This window comes from Hypanus sabinus, chromosome 9 (assembly GCF_030144855.1).
Source record: "Hypanus sabinus isolate sHypSab1 chromosome 9, sHypSab1.hap1, whole genome shotgun sequence".
In the NCBI taxonomy this organism is placed as follows: Eukaryota; Metazoa; Chordata; class Chondrichthyes; order Myliobatiformes; family Dasyatidae; genus Hypanus; species Hypanus sabinus.
The window spans coordinates 114271806-114296736 of record NC_082714.1 but is presented as its reverse complement, the minus strand read 5'-3'; the positions used below and the strand labels follow the sequence as shown (position 1 = coordinate 114296736).

Genomic DNA, 24931 nt, shown 5'->3' with positions numbered 1-24931 from the left:
GTTCCGAACGCAGCCATCCAAACACGAGGCTCCTCGCCCGCTCACAGCTCCTGATCGAAAACGGAGCCAACCCGTCCACAAAACCAGTTTATGTTGTTGCCAAAAATATGTGGTAACTTCTACTTAACAAAGAGACCACCTGACAACTTGATGGCCAAAAGAGCATCTGTATCTGGGACGGCAAATGATATTTACAATACAGAGGCTTCCAGGTACCTCGTGCGGCCTGGGTGGAGGAACTATATACAATGCATACTGGGAGTAAAAAGAGCGGAAGTAAAGACCCCGCCAACCCCAGATCCCGCCTTTTGCTACCAACAGCTTCCCGATTAGTATTAACTTACTTTTAATAATACATTACAACAAATTTCTTCAATTCAGCCTCATAAGCTAAAATGGAGTTCCCTTCCTTTTGTTTCTGCTTATGAAAGCAAAAACTTTCTGCAATCAATGGTTTTGGTTCAAAATGCGCCTGTATTTTGTTCAAGATATCAGCAAGGCTTATTTCAATTAATTTGGTTGGAGTAGTTAAACTTCTAAGCAAACTGTATGCCTTTCCACCTGTTGCACTCAGCAAAACTGGTACTCATTTCTTATCGGTTATCCCAGAGGTCGGCAACCTGCGGCTCCAGAGCCACATGCGGCTCTTTGATCTCTGTGATGCGGCTCCCCGTGGTTTGTTAGCTTTTGAAATGTAATTCGAAATTTGAAGATTATGGTGATCTTGTACAATATGAAAACTTTGCGGAGACACCGTTTCCTGGCACATCCGAACCGGCTCACAATTAGCCACCGTTCCGGCTAAGGGAGATAGCCTACGGGGGTTTGTGAGTACGTGTCTTTTGGAGCATCCGCGCCCACGGGAACGGGTTGAGGGAGGCTTTAAAGCAAGGCTGTTTAGTTTGAATAAAGTTACCTTTGACTGCAGTCTTTATTTTAGCGCTGAGTGTAGCACTACACCGCTACAACGTGTTTTTTATCGCTATTAATATACATCACCACTGCCAATGCCTGACACCCACCAGTGCGCGCTTTCTTTTAATTCTTCGATCCAAGGTAGGCTACCTATGTAGTAACCTTCAACCCAACGTCTTTTTTTCGGAGTTCAAAATGTTTTTGTTGCATGCAGAAATGTAATTTCGTTTTCTCTGCAGGAGTTCATCAATTTCAAAAATGCAACACATTATAGTTTGTTTATACATAGCATAAAGGCAAAAAAAAACTCCGTTGTATGCAGTGTTATTTCATTTTGTGGCTCCCAGTGTTTTCTTTTCTGTGGGAAATGGGTCCATATTGGCTCTTTTAGTGGTAAACGTTGCCGACCCCTGGGTTATCCCATTTGATCCAAATTACTGCTCAATTCTGTCAGTATACACCCAGTTAATCTGTTGTGCAATTTGAATGCAGCTTTCTACTTTTTAAAAAAATAATCACCTGGCCTTCACGTTTATGAATCCATGAATTTTGTCCATTTTCTGCCTTAATTTTTAACTTAACCATTTCTCTCCCCTTGCGAAGCAACACTATTTAAAAACCCAAATGTCTCTCTCGCAAGAAAAAGAAACCAAAATGTGCTTGCTGGCTTTAACAAATAGAAAGACATTGTGTTTAATTTAAAGCCTCCTCATCACCATTGTTGTGCTTTGTAAATCAAAAAACTAATCAAAAGAAAAACATGGGATCCAGGGATAAATATGTCTATTTTGTTTTACTTTAGTGTGGAACGTACACATGATGTGGTGGCATAATGATGTCTGACATTTAACCTGTAATGAATTATGTAAACAAAGAATGCTTAATCAAACAATTTACAATACTACTCAAATATTAATACATAGTATATATTATGTGATCTGAAAGAAAGCAATCTTAATTTTCTGTTATCTATAAATTGTGTCTTTAATGTTTGTTTCAAAACTATGAGAAATTATGTAATGGATAACAAACACAAAATACTGAAGGAACGCAACAGGTTAGGCAGCATTGATGGAGGAGAATATACAGTCAACATTTTGGGCTGAGACCCTTCATCAGTAATGGGTATTGAGTTTAAGCAATTTATAAAGTTTGAAGGCTTTGAAAACACAAGACACCCGGAATTCAGCTGATTCCTCCTTTAGCTGGCATCCACAAGAGTCCAATGTAAGTCATAGGTAAGTTATCAGCACCTACACTCCTTCCAAGATGCGAGAACACTAAAGGCCGATGGCAGGGCTCCCCTGCACTAGAGATGCCCATCTTTTTTTGTTGCAACACTGTTGAAACAGTGAATAAAATGGAAACAGTGATGCACATTTGCTGTTCTGGAGCCAACACTGTCAAAGCCCTGTGAATCTGTGACAGGATTTTAAAATAAGTTCATCCCCCGATTAAATTTGTTTTCAAGGCAAGGATACCAGTTTGGAATAAGACTACCCAGACAAGGACTGTGGCAAATCCTGATCAGCCAAGGGAACACTCTTGAGGCAAGAACCAGATATTCAACTGTGCAAGAGGCCATGATATCATGCATCTTCTATCTAGAATCTCCCACTATTGCAGAAGGTGAAGAATTATGAGGCAGGATGAAATTGATGGGGAGCCTCTCAAGCATGTGTAAATGCTTTTATTATTGTGTCAAAACTTGACTGACATTGTAAGCTTGATTACGAGTGTCTTACATTCAAGACCAACAGCATGTTACACATTAACATACTGTTCTCTGACAATAAATGTAGATACTAGAAAATGTGGGCCTAGATCATTGGAGCCAACAATTAGTGAAAAGACATTGATGGTGAAATGCACTACTGGCTTCAAAGTACTAACGTGCCCTTTGGTTGATTAAGGGAAATGGTATGTGAAAATCCTGACCAAGTGCAAAACTCATGGTTTACTGGATAGTGGTGGCCGTTGCACTGCATTTACCTACAGCAGACTTCCAAAGGCATTGTAGGTAAAGTCTTTCAAATTCTTTGGAAGTACAATTGAACCAGTGAGGGTCCACATGCTCAGCACAGGGCTACACTACAAGGCTAATTAATCTGCTGTACCAGGCTTCCAAAATGGACCATACGAAATAGGAGCAGAAGTATGCCATTCAGCCATCGAGTTTGCTCTGTCATTCAATCATGGCTGATCCAATTCTTCCAGTCATTCCCACTCCCCTCACCCCTTGATGCCCTGGCTAATCATAAACCAATCTCTGCCTTAAATGCACCCAATGACTTGGCCTCCTCAGCTGCTCGTGGCAACAAATTCCACAGATTTACCACACTTGGACTAAAGTAATTTCAACTGCAAACTCTGTTGTGGGAGGAGAAAACCAGGTGGATATGTAGAAAAGAGCTTCAAACTTCCTTGAAGGACAAAATCCATACCGACTCTTTAGAATATCTGATAAATGATTGCTCAAAAAGTAGGAGCATTTGGGATTGTATTGAGAACCTCAAGCCAAGCACTGCAAACACACAGAAAGTGAATAAGAAACAGGAGATACAAGCCACTTCACAGACAATGTCCCCTCTAATTTGTAATGACCAGTGTGCACATTGATCTTGTGGTGTGCAACTGTTTGCCCAGTGACAAGAATGTCACACTGAATCTTAAGTGGAAGTATAATAAGTCATTATGCTTTAAATGAGCCAGTAGTTCTTTTATGCTGCATGTCCTTTGGCTTCTTTAGAATTCAACAATGAATCGATAATTTCTTCAATAAAAACAGTATAAACAAGTTCTAAAATCTGCAGACAACTCATTGCAAACTCCACATTGTGAACTGTCCACATCAGAAAACAGAAAAGGAATGTGGTTGTGTATGATCATGAAACATACTTAACATGCCAACGAGGTAGAGAGTGACAACCTTTTGTGCACAGTTGAAATACCCTTGTGCACTAATAGCAAAAGACATGCAGACACCTTAGAGGAAACATCCACAAATCACCCATCCACTTTTTGCATCGTCATCACCTAATCCATCTGTGGAAGGGTCTGCGGTTCCCACACTGGGCTCTTTAGTCACTTTAGAAAAAATAAAGAACACAAAGTGGAAGCAAGTTAACCTCAGTTTTGAGTGGTGTCACAACATCAACCTTGCTCTCAACACCAGTACAACCAAGGAACTAGTGGTGGACTTCAGGAAGAGAGGGGGAAGTTGAAAGAACACACATCAGTCCTCATCAAGGGGTCAGCAGTGGAAAGGGTGAGCAGTCTCAAATGACTGTCAACAGCTCTAAAGATCTATCCTGGGCCCAACATATTGATGCAAAGAAGGCACGACAGCAGCAATGATTCATTAGCAGTTTGAGGAGACTTGGTATGTCACCAAAGATCAGGAAATTTCTACAGGTGTACATTGGTGAGCATTCTAACAGGTTACATCACCAACTGGTATGGGGTGGCCAAGGGAGAGGATTGGAAAAAGCTGCAGAGCTACTCTCTATATACACATGACTGTGGCTAGGCATAGCTCAAATATCATCTATAAATTTGCTGATTATACAACCATTGCTGGTAGAATCTCAGGTGGTGACGAGAGGGTGTACAGGAGTGAAAATATGTCACCTAGTGGAGCGGTGTCACAGCAACAATGTGGCACTCAACATCAGTAAGACAAAAGAGCTGATTGTGGACTTCAGGAAGGCTAAGATGAAGGAACACATACCAATCCTCAGAGGGATTGTAAGTGGAGAGCGTGAGCAGTTTAAGTTACTGGGTGTCAAGATCTGAGGATCTAACCTGGTCCCAACATTTTGGTGTAGTTATAAAGAAGGCAAGACAGCAGTTATACTTTATGAGGAGTTTGAAGAGATTTGGCATGTCAATAACTACACTTAAAAACTTCTATAGTTGTACCAAGGAGAGCATTCTGACAGGCTGCATCACTGTCTGGTATGGAGGGGCCACTGCACAGGACCGAAAGATGCTGCAGAAGGTTGTAAATCTAGTCAGCTCCATCTTGGGTACTAACCTACAAAGTACCCAGGACATCTTCAGGGAGATGTGTCTCAGAAAGGCAGTGTCCATTATTAAAGACCTCCATCATCCAGGGCATGCCCTTTTCTCACTATACTATACCATCAGGTAGGAGGTACAGAAGCCTGAAGGCACACACTCAGAAATTCAGGAACAGCTTCTTCCTGTCAGCCATCCAATCCCTAAATGGACGTTGAATCTTTGGACACCACCTCACTTTTACTTTTAAATATACAGTATTTCTGTTTTTGCATGTTTTAATCTATTTAATATGTAATTGATTTACTTGTTTGTTATTATTTTTATTTTTTCTCTGCTAGATTATGTATTGCATTGAACTGTTGCTGCTGTTAACAAATTTCATGTCACATGCCAGTGATAGTAAACCTGATTCTGATTTGTAACACAAATTACTATATATGTATATACAGATATACATAGTATATTTTTTAATAGTGTCTTCAGTGTAATGCTGCCACAAAACAAATTTCACAGCCCACAGTATGTAAGTGAAATCAAATCTGATTCAGTACTATCAGACCAGAAAAGATGTATCCAGACAGTGATCAGGCAGGCAAGTTGGCTTGGAAAGATGATATGGCAGGAGATGTCAAGGACATCAGCCAGCAATCTTCAGAATGAAACTGGGAAGGTACCTACCTGGAAGACCCTCCAATAGTGATCCGAGAAGGATCAGACTCTTTCAGCCGAAAAGTCCTCATTTCAGAGGTTAACCCTTGTAGCTATATGTTCATGAGATTCATGTGCATTTTTCATACAAGCAATGAAGTTCAAAGTGCTTTACAGTGGGATAAAGCGCAAACATGAAACTAAAAGACAAAAAGATGTTAGTTAAAAGCAAAGTTAAATAATTAGGTTTTGTGTTGGCATTTAAGTGTTATCTGAGTCTGCAGCCCTTCTAGTTTAAAGTATTGAGTTCCACCATTTAGGAGCGTTGTTCAAAAAAACTGACCAGCCAATTATCTTTTGAGAGAGATAGTTTACATTTAAGAGACTGACAGAAGAAGACCTGAGAGCTTGAGCAGGGTTATTAAACAAAAGCAATTCTGTTATTTACTCCAGTCCCAGATCATTGAGCACTTTAAAAACAAGAGGACTTTAAAATCAAATCTAAAAGATACAGGAAGCTAATGAAGAACGATTAGGCTGAGAGTAATATACACTCATCCAGGCTTTAGTTAAAAGTCTAGCTGCATATGTGTGCCCTTTGATGGGAGTTTTCATGCGCAGCAGCCTCTACACTAGGGGATCTACACACAGAAGTGCTGGTAACAATTTCAATCCACGTCCTTCTATTCATTTGGAAAATAGCTCTGCAGGGCATCCTTGGACTCAATTGAAGACAAGTATTTATAAAGGAAATATGTAACAGCCAGTAGATTTAAAGAGTTTTAATGTAGGAAATTATTGCAGCTGGGTGCTGCAAGTAGAATAGGAAACTGAGCAGATAATCTATTTTAATTCTGTGCAACACAGTCTGTTGGAGGAATTCAGCAAGTCAAGCAGCATCAGTAGGGGAAATAAACAGATGTTTCATGCCAAGACACTTCGTTAGAACTTGATCCAGCATTTATCATTTACTTTTAATTCTGTTGCTTGAGGGATATTTATCAGCCATGTCAGAGGGAACTACATTCTTCTTTAAAGTGTGTGATAGAATTTTAATTTAACATTTCATCCAAACTGCAGAATTCCTGACAAGTTTTAGGCTTTTGGTCTAGATACTGTGTTTTTTTTATGGCTCTGTAGATTGAACTCATGACCTTACAACTCGAGTAAGACTACCTCCATTTAGCCACAACTGACAATTAATTGAAGTTAGCTTTAATTCTGACCACATCAACCTAGAACAGATGTCAGATTCAACGACTTGAAGTGACAGATGTGTGGAGATGGCTAGGTGCTATTAAAATAGCACATAATAAAAGACCGATTATACAAACAAAACATAGGATCGTATCTATCACATTTGGAGGACTAGGGATGCAGAAGATTATAGAGAGTGTGGTTATTTAAGCAATGATGTGATGTACTGAATTGAAAATAATCAGAAAAGCTGTTATGCTTGTAAATGTATGTTAAAAGCCCCAGCTACATAAAACAGTAGTCTGCTGTCAGAATTCAAGGGATAAAGGAGCACCACAAGTATTCACTTTCAAACTATGCTCCATTTTTGTTTTGTTATCAGATTTTGTGTATCACTGACAAATTCACTGAACCTCACAAATCAGGAAAATCCCATGAGTGATTCCTGATTTGGGCTGTTAGTTGATTAACTGTGGCAGTTGGCCTTGAGACAAAGAAATCAAAATTCTTACAGGGCTGACAGGGTACATGCAGGTGTGACATTTCCCCTGGTTAAGGCATCTCAGAACCAGGGGTTACTTATCCACATAAAGGGCAAGGCCATTTGGTGCTCTGATGAGAAGAAATTTCTGCACCCACAAGGTAGTGAATCTATTGGACACATTGTCAAAATCAGGTTTAATATCACTGATATATGGATAAAATTTGTTGCTTTGTGGCAGCAGTGCACTGCAAAATAAATTAAGTATTGCAAAAGAGAGCTGCTTCAATTTTTTTTTAGCACAGTAATTATTCCCAGCACCATGGGCTGCTGAAAGGAGAAAATGTCTAGGATTTTGACCTTGAGCACGACAATTATCAAGAGCAGCTAACAAGCAGAAAAGTCAGGTCAAAGCCAAATCAGGCTTATTTATAATGTCTTCACAACCTTGCACTTAAAGTTGTAAATTGGACAGAGTACATGCACATCAAACTCCAAAGCCCCTATTTGAGCACCCAGAGCAGTACTTGGTGCCACTGGAGATCCGCAGTCCTCCAGCGCAATCACATCTAATGATTCATCACATGAAGATTGTTCTTTTATCTTCAAGGGTCAGTTTTGGTTTTTGAGCAGATGGCTAAGAGTGAAGCAAGTGTTCTTGACCCTGCCTTGACTTCTGATCTATCCTGTGTTGGTATTTCACCTCCTCCTGCAGGAAAGAGAAAAGCATACTAGTAAGTTCATAAGTTCACCAGTGGCATGTTTACAATGTTTGGTTACCTGGGAATTTGTGGAAAATTGTAAGACCATAAGGTGTAGGAGCAGAATTAGGCCACTTGGCCCAACACATCTGCTCCATCATGGCTGATTTATTCTCTCTTAACCCCATTCTCCTGTCTTCTTTCCATTACCTTTGACACCCATCAACCTCCATTTTAAATATACACAATGACTGTGCCTCTACAGCCAACTGGGGTAATGAATATCATAAATTTGGCAATGAATGCCACAATAATTGATGTGGTTAATAATGTTGGAGTACTTTTAAGAAAATAAAACTGGGTTATTTCACAAATCTACCTGTAAAGAGGGTTTCTTCTTTTTGTTAACTAGCAGGAATGCTAATTTACTGATAATGAGAATGGTATTCCTTTGTAAACCAAATGGGGATTAATGTTCTTTCTTCTGAGTCTGTAAGCTTTTGTTGACGGGCTTTTGGGCAGATCGGCACGAGGGGGTCGAGAGAGACGACGCAATGCTGTAAGCTGGGCGAGGATCGGGGGGTCCGAAGCCGGGAGGTACTCCGAGGAGGGGGGATGAAGCTAGATGTGCTTGGTTGACCACTCGGAGGTACCTGAGCTGCGAGTCGAGGAGTTCGGAGGGGATCGAATGGTGGCCAGAAGACTTCAGAAATTGAGCTCCAACGGTTGTGCACGAAGTGGTTTGGACTTTGATAAGTTTGGCGCCTTTTCTTTATTTTTTTTCTCTTCATATATACTGTATCGTTATTAATCACTTAGTTATAGTAACCTTTATAAATTGTACTCATTTAATCGCTTATGGTGTACTGTCTGTTTTTGGGCGAGGCGGGGACATCACACAGCATCCACACCAGCTGATTACAAAGTTTGGCGGGGCCGAAGGCTGCTCCCCCTAGATGAAATGAGCTGAGCGAGCCTGAGGTGACCCAGGGGGTTACATACCTTTCTCAACAAATGCCTCCGGCAGATCCTCCACCTCAAGTGGTACGACAGGGTGTCAAACCTAGACCTATGGAAGAGAGCAAACCAAGAGCCCATGGTATTTCAGATAAGGAGGAGGAAGTGGAGATGGGTCAGCCACACCTTGAAGAAGAGCCAGTCGAATGTCACTTGACAATCACTCGAATGGAATCCACAAGGGAAGAGAAGAAGAGGTTGCCCAAAGCAAACCTGGAGGCATAGGCTTTTGGATGAACTGAAAGCCACCGGCCAAACCTGGGAGACTGCAGAAACATCTGCTAGAGATCACAGGAAGTGGAGGACTTTTGTTGAGGCCCTATGCTCATGGAGTGAAAAGGATTAAAGATTTCAGAAATCTGCTTGGTAGATTGGTGTTAGGCACATTTAGGGTGAATCAGATGGAGCAGTGATGGTAATAGTTCATTTAATGAGAAGCATAAAGAGGAATATTGAGTTTTCATAAATTTTATTGTATTTATTTTTCTTATAAATACTCAGAAGGAAATGATCTCAAAGTAAAAAACAGTGACATATACAGTATATACTATAATAAATATATTTCTAACTTTGAGGATGTGTTCACTAACCATGACCAATGCAAGGTTATTTACCTTCTTTCAATGATGGAAACACATCCTTAGCATTAGATTCCTGATGTTGAACTCCTGTGTGCCCTTCTCCCATTAAGACTTAGCAGTTTCCCTTCATGACTTCTCCCATCCCAAATAGGGTCCCTCCTCCGATGCACCTCCCTTAGCAATATCTCGTGTAGAGCCTGAGCAATATGGAAAAGACAGTTTTATTCCACAAATGGGCTGTACAGATTTTTCTAAACATGCCATTTACAGCCATAATGCACATTTCCCTTGAGCAGTGTTGTTCGAGATTTCATTATATCTGTCCAGGTACAGTTGTTCCTAGCCATTTAAGCATCAAGTAGGACATAGGCAATTCCAAGGTTACAATGGAGTTAGATTCCAGAGAACTGGTCATAAGCCAGAAATAAGCAAAACAATGTGAGTGGACGAGCTGCTTGGCCCTCCAGCTCTACTTGGCTCAACCCAACCCAGTTGTTACGGCTCAGGGATCTGTGAAGGGTAGTGGTTGATGAGAGATCGTAAGACAGAGGAGCAGAAATAGGCCATTCGGCCCATTAAGTCTGCTCTGCCATTTCAGCATGGCTGATTTATTATCCCTCTCAACCCCATTCATCTGACTTTTCCCCTTAACCTTTGATGCCCTTACTAATCAAGAACCTATCAACCTCTGCTTTAAACATACTCAATGACTTGGCCTCCACAGCCATCTGAGGCAGTAAGTTCCACGGTCTCATCAACATCTGGCAAAAAAAAAAATTCCTAAAGGGACACATTTTGAGGCTGTAATATCAAGGAAACATCCTTGCCATGTCCACGCTATCTAAGCTTCTCAATATTCAATAGGTTTCAATGAGATTCCTCCCCCCTCATTCTTCTAAAGACATCAGGCCCTGTTGGTGTACCTAGTAGGGTACTGAAAATCTGTGCCAACCAACTGGCAGGTGTGTTCAGGGACATCTTCAAGCTCTCACTGCTGTACTCAGATGTTCCAACTTGTTTCAAACGGGTGACCATCATACCAATGCAAAAGCTGCCTCAATGACTGTTGCCCGGTTGCATTCACATCTACTGTGATAAAGTGTTTTGAGAGGCTGATCATGGCCAGAATGAGCTCCTGCTTAAGCAAGGACCTGTACCTGCTGCAAACTGCTTATCATCACAATAGGTCCACAGTTGATGCACTCTCACTAGCTCCCCACTTGGTCTTGGATTATCTACATTAGCCTACTGTTTATTGATTACAGCCCAACATTCAACACCAGTATAAATCAACAAGTTCCAAAACCTGGGCCTCTGTACCTCCCACTGCAGATGGATCCTTGACTTCCTCATTGGGAGGCTATAGTCTTCCAGATTGGAAATAACATCTCCTCCTCACCAACAATCAACATTCCCCACTGCTCTGCTCTCTCTACAACTACGATTGTGGGCCAGGCACAGCTCAAACATCTTCTATAAGCCAATGACACAACTATTGTTGCCAGAATTTCAAATGGTGACAAGGTGTACAGGAGTGCGACAGATCAGCTGGCTGAGCGGTGTTGCAATAACAACCCTACACTCATCATTCAAGGAATTGATTGTGGAAGATGAAGTCAAGGAAACACATACCAGTCAATGTGAAAGCTGAGCAATTTAATGTTCCTGGAAGTCAACATTTCTGAAGATTTGTCCTGGGCCCAACTCACTGATGCAATTACAAAAAAGACAGGACAGTGGCTATATTTAATTAGGAGTTTGAGGAGATTGGTATATCACCAAAGACTCTAGCAAATGTCTACAGATATACTGTGGACAGTGTTCCCACTGGTTGTATCACCGTCTGGTATATAGAAGGGCCACTACACAGGATTGAAAAAAAAAACAGCTTAAAAGTTACCAACTCAGTCAACTCCATAGCCATGAACCTCCCCAGTATTGAGGACAGCATCCATCATTAAGGGCCCCAGTACCTAGGATCTATCACACCCCTTCTTCCTCTCTGCCATCAGATTCCTGAATGGGCAATGAACTCATGTACACTACCTCACTATCTATTAGTTCTCTTTTTGTACTACAAATTTAATGTTTCATATTTCTTATTGTCATTTAGTTTTTGTGTTTTGCAAAGTACTGCTGCCACAGAAGAACAAATTTCATGACATATGCCAATGATATTAAGCCAGATTATGATTCAGATTTTAAACTCCAACAAATACAGGCTCACAGCCATCAAATACTCATTAACCTTTTCAATCCTGGGATCATTCTCATGAACCTGCTCTGGTCCCTCTCTAATGACAGCACATCTCTTCTTCAATAATGGACTCAAAAGTTCTTGTAATACTACTATAAGTTCAAAGTAAATTATCATCCAGGTACACCATATATAACCCTGATATTCTTTTTCTTGCAGGTATACGCAGTAAATTCAAGCGACCACAGAATCATTGAAAGACCGCACCCAACAGGATGGGCAAACAATCCATGTCTTAAAGACAGCAAACCAAGCAAAAAAAGAAAAAAACATAACAAACAGCAAGTAGAGAAAAAGATGAAGATTCCTTGAAAGTTAGCCCATAGTTTGTGGGAACAAGTCATTGATGGGACAAGTGAAGTTGAGTGATGCTTTGGTTCAAGAGCCTGGTGGTTGAGGGGCAATAACTGTTCCTGAACCCAAGACCACAAGATCATAAGACATAGAAGAATTAGGCCATTCAGCCAATCAAGTCTGCTCTGCCATTCCATCAAAGCTGATCCCGGATCCCACTCAACCTAGTGGTTTAAAAGCATTTAACACAAGCTGTTTTCTCCGCCCGCCCACCCCCCCCCCCACCCCCAGTCCTGCCGAAGGTTTTCAGCCTGAAATGTTGACTGTACTTTTATCCATAGATGCTGCCTGGCCTGCCAAATTCCTCCAACATTTTGTGTGTTGCTTGGATTTCCAGCATCTGCAGATTTTCCCTTGTTTGGAAATACCCTGTTCCTACCCAACAGAACCAGAAAATCCATCCCACCAGTCTCCCAGATGCACACTCATATGTACAGTCGGTCTAGAAATCAGGCATTCTTAACTGGGGACTTTAATTAGTGCCAGCTGACCATTGTAGTCAATAGTAACAAGGGTGTAAGTATATATTCCCCATGCATACTCTAGTGGCTTCAACAGGCTAATTCACATTGCTAGTGCCAATGCCATTCCTATGGGCTTTTAACTCTCCTGCATTGATCACAGCAGTTCTCAAGAGATTAATATTTAATTCTTGGAAATTACAGCACAATCCCTGAGGATTTATGAACCTAGCTGCCAGGATTCTGTTCTCTAATGCATTTTGAATCACTGATTCGCTCAAATAGGTTGCCAAAGCTAAAAAGGAGTATTACAAGCCAAAAGCTCTTAATGACAGTACCCCTTTAAAATGCTTAATTGTACAGGTATCACAAAGCTTTTGAGCCTAAGCCAAGTTCCCAGCTTCAATCCTGAAAGCAAGACTTTTGGCATTGTGTAGAGTCTTTGGACCATGGTCTGCTAGAAAACTTTTATAAACATTGGCAAACAACTGTGCTAATGTTTCCATGCAGCCCTCCATTACAAAATCATCTAATGTTTTACTGACATTCTGCTTCCTGCATTGTTTGGCACTAGATTAACAACATGAAAAAGTGTTTCCTAGAGCCTTCACAATGACATCAGTGAAAGGAGCCAACATCCAATGTGCATTTTTTTTTGCCTGCCTAGTACAAGTTTATGTGCACATCTTTGTAAAAAGAGGTGATGTTAAGTTGGGGATTCACAATTTTCAATTTTAATACAGCATCAGATTTTTTTACCTTCAAATTATCTTTAATCAAACAGAAGGAATCAATGTTTTCAAAATTTTATATCCTAATGACTTGGTAACTTCCCGCACCTCTTCAATTCTGTTATATTCCCTGCAATTTCTCCGAAGATCGTCACCTTGTCATGGAGGAGAGGCTTATCAGTTCCTGAGATTCCAAGACTGATGTAGTCTGGAACTTAGCTCCTGGTAGGGCCATCCATGGTCAAAGGAAGGTTCTAGACCAAAAGCAATCCAACCAAGATGAGGCATCACAACAGCAGGAAAAACAGAGGAAAGCTACAGCAATCTAGGCCATTGAACTCAACCCTCATCTGTCAAGGACCATGCCTGTTCAGCCTTCCTACAGTAAACATTGTCATGCACAGGCATGATATGCACAGGCATAGGGGAATAACCCCTTAAAGAGAACACCATATTCTACTTAAGTGACTGCACTATTATTTCCCTGGGACTTCTACGCATACTTTACAGCACTTCTAATCATACAACACAGTAGGTCCATGGCCTTGTTAATGATTCCCATAAGTCTCCTTCCACCAAAGCTTTATGCTTATGAAGACAAGCTGAGGAGGTGAACAAACTAGACAGTTTTCAGAGCTGAGAAAGTTGGAGAACTGGAAAAATCCAATGTTAAAGAAGTTCTCTGCATGTAATAAATCTAATTTTCTATTAAGCACTTTGGGATGATCAGATTACTATAAATGCAAGCCTTTCTTCTCTTTATATTCTGGAAATAATTTATATCCAGGGTCTTAAGACAAGGTAATATGACCTGTTTAATGACTCATGGAAAGAAAATTTTCTAACTCAACTCAAAAATAATTCTTGCAGGAAGTTAAGATTTGATTATTCTATCTATTTCTCAACTTTCTTGAAAGCGGTGTTTTGAATTTTTGGAAGGTAAGCTATTTTACAGAAAATAGTAGCTTCACCTGGAGGAAAGTGCACAGGAAAGAGATGTATAATAATTCACTGCATGGTTTCTGAATTCTGCAGATGACACAAGCATGGGGGCACAGTAAACAGTGCAGAGAATATCGATACATTTCAAGATAGATAGATGGGCTAGTGGAATGGGTGAATAGATAATGGATAGATTTAATGCTAAAAATGTGAAATGTTATATTTTGGCAGGAAGCATGAGATGAAAGAATAGAAACAGTGGACACAATTCTAAAAGGAATGCTAAAACATAGGTACAGAAGGCATATCAATGATTTCCACACCCCCACCCCACACACAAAGTGGTAGGGCATTTTGAGAATGCTGTTGAAAAGAATACTAGGATGCTGAGCTTTGTACAGCATACAGTACAGAACAATGGATTTATGATGTGAAAATGAAAGAATCCTGCAGATTTTTTCCACTGAGGCCAGGGGAGAAAAAAAAACAGAGGTCATGGATGAAGGGGGAAAAGTTTAAAGAGAATTTTGGGGGGGGGGGGCTTCTTCACGCAGAGAGTGGTGGGAGTGTGGAATGAGCTGCCAGATAAAGTGGTGAATGCAGGCTCACTCTTGACATTTAAGAGAAACTTAAGACAGGTACGTGGATGAGAGGTATATGGAGGGATATGGCCCTGGTGCAGGTCAGTGGGACTCGGCAGAAAAATAGTTCGGCACAGCCAAGAAGGGCCAAAAGGCCTGTTTCTGTGCTGTAATGTTCTATGGCTCTATGGTTCTATGCTAGAAATCTGCATTAGAAACCAAAACTGCTGGAAACTACTCAGCAGACCAGGCAGCAATGCAGATAGACAGTTATCTCAAATCAAGGAGGCCTTCAACCTGAAATAGTCTGTTTTGCTTTCTGCTGAGTTATTGCGTGATTTTACAATTTTCTGTATTTAAAACCAAAATATAGGCAGCAGTCAGAATAGACAGGGAACAGTGGCTCTGATGTCCTTTGACAGAGGAAACATGAACTAGAAGACATGGAATGTCCATAATTTACACAAAAACTAGAAGTGCCATCAGTGTCTTATTTTTGCGTAATGAGTCTTGGGTTCTGGAATGCAGTGCTGAGTTTTCTTAGTGAGGGTTCAATCTCTGTTTCAGTTGGAGGCTCCCACCTGTTTCAAAAGCCCGACAATCATACCAAGCACAACCAAGAGCAAGGTGAGCTATCTCAAGAAACCACAACCACAAGAAACCGTTACCGAAGAAACCACAACCAAGGGAGATGAATGACTTCAGACCTGTTGCTTTGACGTCGCACATGATGAAGACCATGGAGCGGCTGATAATACAGAATCTGAGGCCACAAACCAGGCATGCCCGGGATCCTCTTCAGTTTGCGTATCAGGAGAAGGTGGGAGTGGAGGATGCTATCACGTACTTGCTGCACAAATCCCTCTCTCACCTGGACAGGGTCAGTGGTGCTGTGAGGATTACATTCCTGGACTTCTCTAGTGCCTTTAAGTTACCACTCAATGCACTTTAGTAAACTATTTAAGAACTTTTTAAAAGCTATTTATTAATGCTTTTTGGGAGGTTGATTTTAGATGCATATCATATTTATACTGAGTTAAATACTGTATGTAATTAGTTTTGCTACAATAAGTGTATGGGACACTGGAAAAATGTTGAATTTCCCCTTGGGGATGAATAAAGTATCTATCTATCTATCAATGACTAACATCCAGGTGCACTCACATCTATTGTGATGTGCTTTCAGAGGTTGATCATGGCCAGAATCAACTCTTACCCAAGGAATGACCTCTTAGACCCACTGCAATTGCCAAATAGGTCTACAGCAAACACAATTTCACTGGCTCTGCACGGCATTGGATCACCCAGACAATAGCAATACCTACATCAGGCTGCTGTTTATTGATTACAACTCAGTGTTCAACACAATCGCACCCTCAGGGCTAATCAACAAGCTCCAAAACCTGAGTCTCTGTACCTTCTTTTGCAACTGGATCCTTAACTTCCTCATTTGGAGACAGTCAGTACAGATCAGACACAAGATCCCTTCACTGAATATCAACACTAGCACACCTCAAGGATGCATGCTTAGCCCAGTGCTCTGCTCTCCCTACAACCAGGATATATGGCTAGGCACAGCTCATATGCTATCTATAAATTTGCTGATGACAACTATTGCCAGCAGAACTTCAGATGGCGACGAGGAGGCGTACAGGTGTGAGATAGATCAGCTGGTTGAGTGGTGTTGCAACAAACTTGCACTCAATGTCACTAGTTTTGATTATGGATTTCAGGAAGGGAAAGTTGAGGAAACACATACCAGTCCTCATCAAGACGTCAGCAGTGGAAAGGGTGAGCAATTTTAAGTTCATGGGTATCAACATCTCTGAAGATCTATCCTGGGCCCAACATGTTAATGCAATTACAAAGAAAGTACAACATCAGCTAAATTTCAGTAAGAGTGAGAAGACTTGGTATCAAAGACTTTCACAAACCTCTACATGTGTACCATGGAGAGCGTTCTAACTGGTTGCATAACAATCTAGTATAAGGGACCACTGCACTGAAGCAGGAAAGAAAAGTTGCAAACTCAGCCAGCCCCATCATGGGCACTAACCTCATCAACATCAAGGACATCTTCAAAAGCTGATGCCTCAAAAAGTCAGCATCCATCATTAAGGTCCCCATCACCCCGGGCATGCCCATAACATGCAGATAAAAATCTAGCACAATTTGGGGGAGATCAATTACAAATTAATCAAGGCATAGATCCATGTATCAGGAGCCAAGATACTCTCCAAAGTAAAGCCCCGACTGTGCCAGAATCTCAGTTTTAGGAACCTAAGCAGTTTTGATAATTCTGATACTTGCTTGGTTCTTCATGCATCACTGCTCACACACCCACCTGTGGTAGGTCTGTAAGCTGGTGTGAAGAGCTAGGGTACCTCAAGATACATTTCTCTGATCAATCGTTCTGTAGAGTTCCATTTCCCTGAGAATGAGTACATAGTCAGTGCCCTTTCCAGATGCATGAGAATCACTTTTCAAAATGCGCTGATGATCCTACACATTCAGGACTCAACAACACCTCTATGTGCAATCTGGACAAGGGTTATTAGGATGCAAAACAGCTTCTTCCACCAGGCTGAGTGACAAACTTCCTGCCACAACCCAGGTCTTCGCATATGAAGCACCAGTTGCCCTTTTTTTTTTTTAAAACATGTCATAATGCACCTCATTCTAAATATCAATCTGTCAGCATACATGTTATTATTTGTTAATTCATCTCTGGTAGTAGTACTTTGTATTGTGTTTGAGTTACATGTACCGTATTGTGCAGCTTGGTCAGGGGAAATTGTTTTCTTTGGTGACGTACATACGGTATATACAGTTGAATGACAAATGTGAACTTTAAGCTAAAGGAATTTGAAAATTGACATTTCCTCGTTGACTCTTACCAATTTTATTGATGCACTGTAGAAAACATCCCATCTGGATATACAACAACTTAATACGGCAACTGAACAACCGTGCTGAGCAGTTGACATACCAAGCATTAATCACCTGTGCTCTACTTCCTCTGTATCTGTTACAGTTCATTCTACATTGTTATTATTTTACATTGTTCTACCTCAATTCATTGTTTAATGATTTGCATTCTGTTTGGACAGAATGCAAGGCCAGTTGTTCACCATATCTCAGTAAATGTGACAGCAGAATACCAAATCCAGAAAACCCCTTTGTGATTGAGATAATCATCTAGTTTTGGGATGTGAGCAACAGTGAAAAACCCCCTTCTTCCTCAGTGACACACTCAACCACCTGTCCCTCACTGAAATAAGGTAGGTACAAATATGGTGCTGGGGTGGCATCTCCCATTCAAATTATACTCCTCTTGAAGAAGGCTGCAATGCAAAAGACAGGAAATTATAGGTGAGTTAGCCTGAATGCAGTGGTTGCAAGATGTTAGTCCATTATTAGAGGAGTTTTTAGGGTACTTGGAGGCCACAGTCAGCGTGGCTTCGTTAAGGGGGAAACCTTGCCTAACAAATGATAACAGGCAGGATAGCAAAGGAGAGCCAATGCATGTTGTTTACTTGGATTTTCAGAAGACTTTTGACAAGGTGCAGTGCATGAGATTACTAAACAAGAGCCTATGGTATTAAATGAAAGACACTAGTTCTGACAGAAGATTGGCTGGCTGGCAGAAGGTAAAGAATGGAATAACTGGGGCTTTTCCGGTCAGCTACTGATGACCAGTATTGTTTCACAGGGGTCAGCAGTGGGTCTGCTACTTTTCACATTATGCATTAATGATCTGGATAACAGAATTGATGTTTTTGTGGCTAAGTTTGCAAATGAAACTGTTTCCTTCCTTATGTTTGATGTGTCCAATTTCACTGCTTGTGGGTGAAAATGCCTTGTTAATGAGAGGTCAGAGGGGAAAGGCCAGATGGGTTAAAACTGACAGGAAGGCAACCATAACTCAAATAGCTATATTTTTCAAGAACATTGTGCAGAAGAATATCTCTAAGTGCACAACACATCGAACCCGGATGTGGATGAGCTACAGCAGGAAGACAACAAACAGACACTCAGTGGCCAATTTATTAGGTACAGGAGGTACCTCATAACATGGCCACTGAATGTAGATTGGACTCAGTTAAAGGCAGATGTTAATTCAACAAGATCAGTCAAAGAGATTCATAACTGCATTGCCACCAAGCTATAATGACATATTAATGTAATTCACCAAAACCTTAGCCAAAGACACATTTTAAGGAGTACCACCTGAAAAATAGAGCAGAAGTGGTCTCAGGAAGGAATTCCCAAATCTATAGCATTTGAAGGTCTGTTTGCCAATAGAGTAATTGATCACATGAGTGATGGTGATATATTTTTATTTACACACACACAAAATTAAGATAGAAGCAGCTTTAAACAAATTTGAGTCCAAAATAAGATGTGCTGAAAAGCCAAGTGGATAATGAGTTTAAGAGTAACTATCTGATGTCGTGGTGAATCAAGGTATTGCCATGTAGTAGGAACAATTAGTTATTGTGATTATTTGGATGTAGCTAAAAGATGACCACTAACATTGTTTATATTGTACACATAAGCAAAGAGGATTAAACAGTGACAACAAAACTCAGTTTTGGAACTCCAGACTATCACCCCACATCTTTGACATCAGTCCAATAAATTACTGTAGAGTCATAATCTTCAATTAAAATTTCAGGATCGCATACATTTCTAAACCATTTCAGTTCGCTCTACAAAATTCCAAATAAGGTTACTTTAAGATTCAACATGTTATGAAGCTTTTGTTTTCATCTTTCCATCCTATGGTGCAGAAAAACAAATGGGTATTTTAAATACTGATGTTTAATAATTTCATATGCACAAGCTGAGTATACTATCTAAATTTGCCAATGAACTTACAGCTAACTCATCCAAAGACCTACCCCTTTGAAGCATATCTTTCCTCAATTCCGAAAACGTATACAATGAACATCCGGGGCATTAAAAAAAAGCAGAACAGGCCATCTCCTTGCTAGTCCAAAACAAAGTCTGACTGAAGTCAACAGGCACAGATTAGGACTGCACAAGATGGCCTACATGGCCTTGTTCAAGACTAGTGCTCAATGAATACAAATAATGGCCAAGTGGTTCACTTGAAGACTGCCATAACTACCGGGGTAGAGTCAATTATTGGTGTAACATTGCAACTATTTCTGTTTACAGAGGCCAGGTGAATTGATTAATCATTACTTTTTATAAAGGCCTTGTTATGTTTACTGTAAACTAATGCCATCACTGCTCGTACAGCATATCATGTTTGATAAGCAGCAGACGATCTCACCACATAACAACTCTGATTAAGATTAGAGGTGGAATCAGATACACATCAACTCTGGCGGGGCCATTACTTCCTACAAAGTGAAACCTAACATCATGAATGGCAGTGGCGCTTCACTCCTAGATGAGCTCAACTTTTATGGCATGCTTTGAAAGGGAGAATAAAATTACTAGTTGAGTGGTGTCACAGCAACAACCTTGCACTCAATGCAATACCAAAGAATTGATTGTGGAATTCAGAAATGGGGGGGGGGGGGAAATACACCCCCCCCCCTCAGTGAGGTATCAAAATAAGCAAATTTCAAGTTCCTGAGTGACATCATCTCCAAGGATCTATCCTGGGCCCAACATATCGATGCAACTACAAAGAAGGCATCAGTGGTTGTATTTTATTAGGAGTTTGAGATTTGGTATGTCACTAGACATTCACAAATTTTTTACAGATGTAATGTGGAGAGCATCCTAACTGTTTGCATCACCATCTGGTTTTGGGGGAGGGGGAGGGGCAGGGTAAGCCACAAAAAGTTATAGACTCAGTCAGCACCATTATGGGCACTAGCCTTCCCAGCATCCAGGATATTTTCAAGGAGCAGTGCCAAAAAAAAAAGTGCATCCACCATTAAGGACCCCCAATACCCAGGACATGCCCTGGTTTCATTGCTATTATCAGGGTGGAGGTACAGAAACCTGAAGGGACAAAGTCAACAATTCAGAAACAACTTCTTCCCCTCTGCCATCAGATTTCTGAATGGGCATTGAATCCATGAACACTTCTTCAGTATTTTCTCTCTTTTTGCCCTACTTAATATTTTAATATACCCTCCTTAATGCAAATTAGTTTTATGTACTGCAGTGTACTGCTGCCACTTACAAATTTCACAACATGCCAGTGATAATAAACCTGATTCTGATGTTTAGCTTCTCCATATTCTCATTTACAGCATTATTGCCAAGTCACCTTTGCTTCTTTTTGAGAACTGTAGCACTCACTGCACAGACAAAAGAGGCTATTATTGGTTGACACAAGAAGAATGGCACTCAGACAGGAAGTGTTATCAGAGGTTGGTCTGAGAACTCCACTTGAGTTGCTTTAAGCGAAGTAGCAAGTTTTAGCCGGATAGCAGCAAAGCAAAACTCCCCTTGGTGCTGGTTTTGTCTTAGTGCCAAATTAGGAAGTGTTTTAAGATTAAAGTGGACAGTGTCACACTTCTTTATCTACCATGTTGTTAACCACACATTTAGTTTGTCTACATCTTGAAGTTTTTTTTGCATCCTTTTAATGCCCCAGTAAATGTGGAAATGCTACAATTAGACGACAAATGGTGAGCTCTTTGCACTACTTTCAGGAGCCTTCTGTGTACTCTCAATGCAGGCTAATGGTTCCAAATATCATCCTAAATGCTCTTCCTCCATTTTAAAATTCTGGATAATACCAAAGAACTTCATAACTAGAGTTAATCTTAATCTTTTATTCCCCCCCCCCCGAACACAGATGTTAGCTAAGTATTTGCTTCTAAAGTTTGTTTCCATCATTTATTTTTTGTTCAAGTTCAATTGGCATTCAACCATACACTAATACAGCCAAATGAAACAGCGTTCTTCCAGGGCCAACACGCAAAACACAGTACCAACTGTATACTGTACAGAAGAAAGAACATATTTGACACCAGTAAAATAAAGTCACACTAAAAAAATATAGCCCAAGTCCCTGAGTGACATGATCTCTAAATTAATGGTTCATGGGTGTTAACTGCTTCTTCTTGCTGATCCCAGCAGTCTATAGACAAATGTACACATGCACTCCAACTTGTCACTCCACCAGTCGAACACTGTAGGGCAGCACTGATGGAAGAGGTCAGCCCCCAATGCAGCATAGACACTGCTCTACATCACCTCCAGCTTCTTCTCTCCTGGACTGCTGCAACAGGCAAGCTCATGGCTTAAGCCCTAGCCCTTGCTATGACTGAGGCAATGAATGCAGCTTCCCCACCATCTGGAAATAGACTTGCATTGTTTTACATGATCAATGTTCAACAGGGTCTGTGATTGCAAGTGAACTGTCCAAGACAATCATTTGCAGTTAGACGTCACACCACCTTTGTGCACCAAATGCAATGTCATTCTGTGCAAGGCAGTAACAGTTCACACCCAATCCCGCTCCAGTTCAAGGTTAATGTCATTCAAAAATACATGAATACAGCCAAACAAAACAGCATTATTCCAGGGTGCAAAATACGGTACCGACAGTCACACACAGCACAAGACACATAATGCTTACGTGAGAATAAGCATTTGGCACAGACTAGAAGGGCCGAGATGGCCTGTTTCCATGCTGTAATTGTTATATGGTTATAAAGGACAGCAAGCACAAAAGAGATCAGTAAAACATAGACCAATGCCCTGAGTCAATAAATGTTGCAGCAGTCTGCAGTCAAATACAAGTTTGTCTTCTGCCAGGCAAACACTGGGGGCAACACCAACTCCAGCTTGGATACTGCACCACACCACCTCCAGTGGAGCACATTGACTCTTGACTTTTCTTCTCCTGGGCAACTGTAAACAGACACTTGCTTGAGACCTAGTCCTTGCTATGACTGAGGCCACACAGTTTTGCCACTGTTCACCCATGTTGTCTGCCAATAAATCAGTGAATCAGCCTTGAAGCATTAACATTGTCCAAAGGGTGTTGCAATCACCAGAAAAGTGACTAAGACAATCCCTCACTGTTAGGATTGCCCACCACCCTCACACAGACTCCTCCAACACCTCTGATGTAAGCACAGATCATGCTACTGCCAAGTCCAGTTCCTTCAGTTCCTCCGCCAAAGAGCAGCTCGCAGATGGAGTACTCCTGCAATACCCTAAGTTGTTAATGTTCAACGTTGTCCTGTGATCGTAAAGAGACAAAATCGCCTTTGGTTAGCTCCCAAGTGGCTGCTGCGTCTGAACGCGCCACCATCTTACTGGAATTTTGCTCTTCCTGTGTATCATAATTAACTCAAAGCATATTTTTAGTCGTACATTCCTAATCTAATGCAAGCTATTCAGTATTATCTTGGTTTGTCTTAAGTTTTTATTTGAGTCCCTGAAGCAGGACAGCAGCAAACCGAGAACTGAAGAGGTAGCAGACCAGAGTGCTATTGCGCAGGCGCCTTGGGGAGGCGCGGCTGCAGGCTGCGCCTGCGCGGTGAGTCAGTCGGCTGGAATTTGAAGCACGACGCGGGCGGCGCGCGGCGGAGGTTCGCGTCTGGTCCGTTACCTTCGGCTCGTCGCCTCCCAGCAGCTATGGCCGGGTGCGAGCCCGTCGAGGAGCTGCGAGAAGACGCCCTGGTCGATTTCTTGGTGAGGAATGGTGGCCGCGTGAAGAACAAGGAGCTAGTGCAGCGGTATAAAGGGTTTATCAATGCCCCCGATCCGCAGCAAAAATGTGAGTACTGTATACCACCTCACACCTGGGGTATTTATACCGTGTACGTCAGGGCTATTGGCTGCATGAGTGGTCAAGCGGAGTGTCAATCAATGCCGGAGCGTCCTGGACTACTCCTATCACGTTGGGCGAGGGTGGTCTTTGGAGGCGCCAGAGTTAAGTGCGGGATAGGAATTGGCGTGTAAGACACGGTGCATGGTGTGTGGCACCATGTGCAAATTAAAAAAATACTGGCTCGGCTGTCATTATGTACCTCTGAAAGCATTGCTATTCATCGTTAGAGATCTGAAAGGGAACCCTTGCGTTCAGCTCACCGGTATACCTGTAATGTTGCCTGTTGGGAGAGAAGGACTTGGCCACTGGGCGGGTAACACTGCCGAGGGTGAATGTATTTTCAGGTTGTGATGACCAATTCGGTTTAGATTTTATTTTAGTTTGCTTGGCTTCAATGTAGTGTTTTGTAGTTGCGACGACTGTCCATTGCCTACGATTTGATTGCGGTCCATACTTAGATTTGTAGGGATGGTGTCTTCTGACATTTAACAGGTTGTATTCGTATAGTGATTTTGATTATAATGCGTTTAATGTCCCAAGATGTTTATCAGACAAATTTTATAACGGAGTCATATAGAAATCTTGGAGACAAATAATCGGAAGTTTTGGTTAAGAGAGATGTTTTATTAAGTTTAGAGCAGATCAGATTTTTAAAAAATTGTTTATTTAAAAAAAAATCTCAATGTTGATTGAGGTTACCGGTGAAATGGCCTTCCGTAGTGGAACTTGGGAGACTGGCTAGGAGGTCTTTCAAATAGACAAGGCTGCAGGTAACCAGTAGAATCAATGATGGAATGAAGTAACATTGTAGAAGTACAAATATATTCTTGCACTAGAATCAAAAACACCACCACTTTTTTTTTCAGTATTTAGCTGGAAAAATCACTTCTCATTAATGCATGTTGGACATGCAGTGTGAAGTGGATTTTTGAGTGGGTGGCAGAATTGCACTTGGATATCTGAGAAAGGAGTGTGATGAAAAATTAGAGAAAAAAAAAGATGTTAATTCTTTAAGCCCAAAGTCTAAAACTTATGTACGCTATTGCATGAATTAAAAAGAAATATGTTGAGATTTGATCAGGGAAAGAACTGCAAGTACTGAGATCTGTACTTAGACCTATTTGGATGAAATAATCTTCTGTCTTTGTGATAGTTTTAAAAAGATGATTATTATAATAAAGTGTTAGTCTCAAGATTTATTGCTTCCCAGTGAATTAGTGCAGCATTGCTCATTCTTGGAAGAGATATAGCTGGAAGGTGTTT

At 41.1% G+C, this 24931-nt stretch overlaps 1 protein-coding gene and 1 long non-coding RNA gene across 6 annotated transcripts in view; one reads left to right on the top strand and one right to left on the bottom strand.

Moving 5' to 3' along the window:
- Positions 1–1695: 1695 nt before the first annotated feature.
- LOC132399745 (uncharacterized) lies at positions 1696–23573 on the bottom strand. The gene is made up of 3 exons (XR_009514056.1): positions 23447–23573; positions 9597–9760; positions 1696–7973 (listed from the first exon to the last, which is right to left on the bottom strand). It is a non-coding gene; the product is annotated as an uncharacterized LOC132399745 (long non-coding RNA).
- The window catches only part of LOC132399744 (ankyrin repeat domain-containing protein SOWAHA), an 89683-nt gene continuing 86467 nt past the window's right edge, over positions 21716–24931 (top strand). For 4 of the 5 annotated variants that reach the window (XM_059980445.1, XM_059980447.1, XM_059980446.1 and 1 more), the window contains exon 1: positions 21717–23614. In XM_059980445.1, coding sequence (XP_059836428.1) covers positions 23473–23614 — 142 coding nt within the window. In that variant the 5' untranslated portion in view covers positions 21717–23472. Of the gene's footprint in view, positions 23615–24931 lie in introns of all 5 variants that reach the window. The other variant, XM_059980448.1, reaches the window with a different exon arrangement.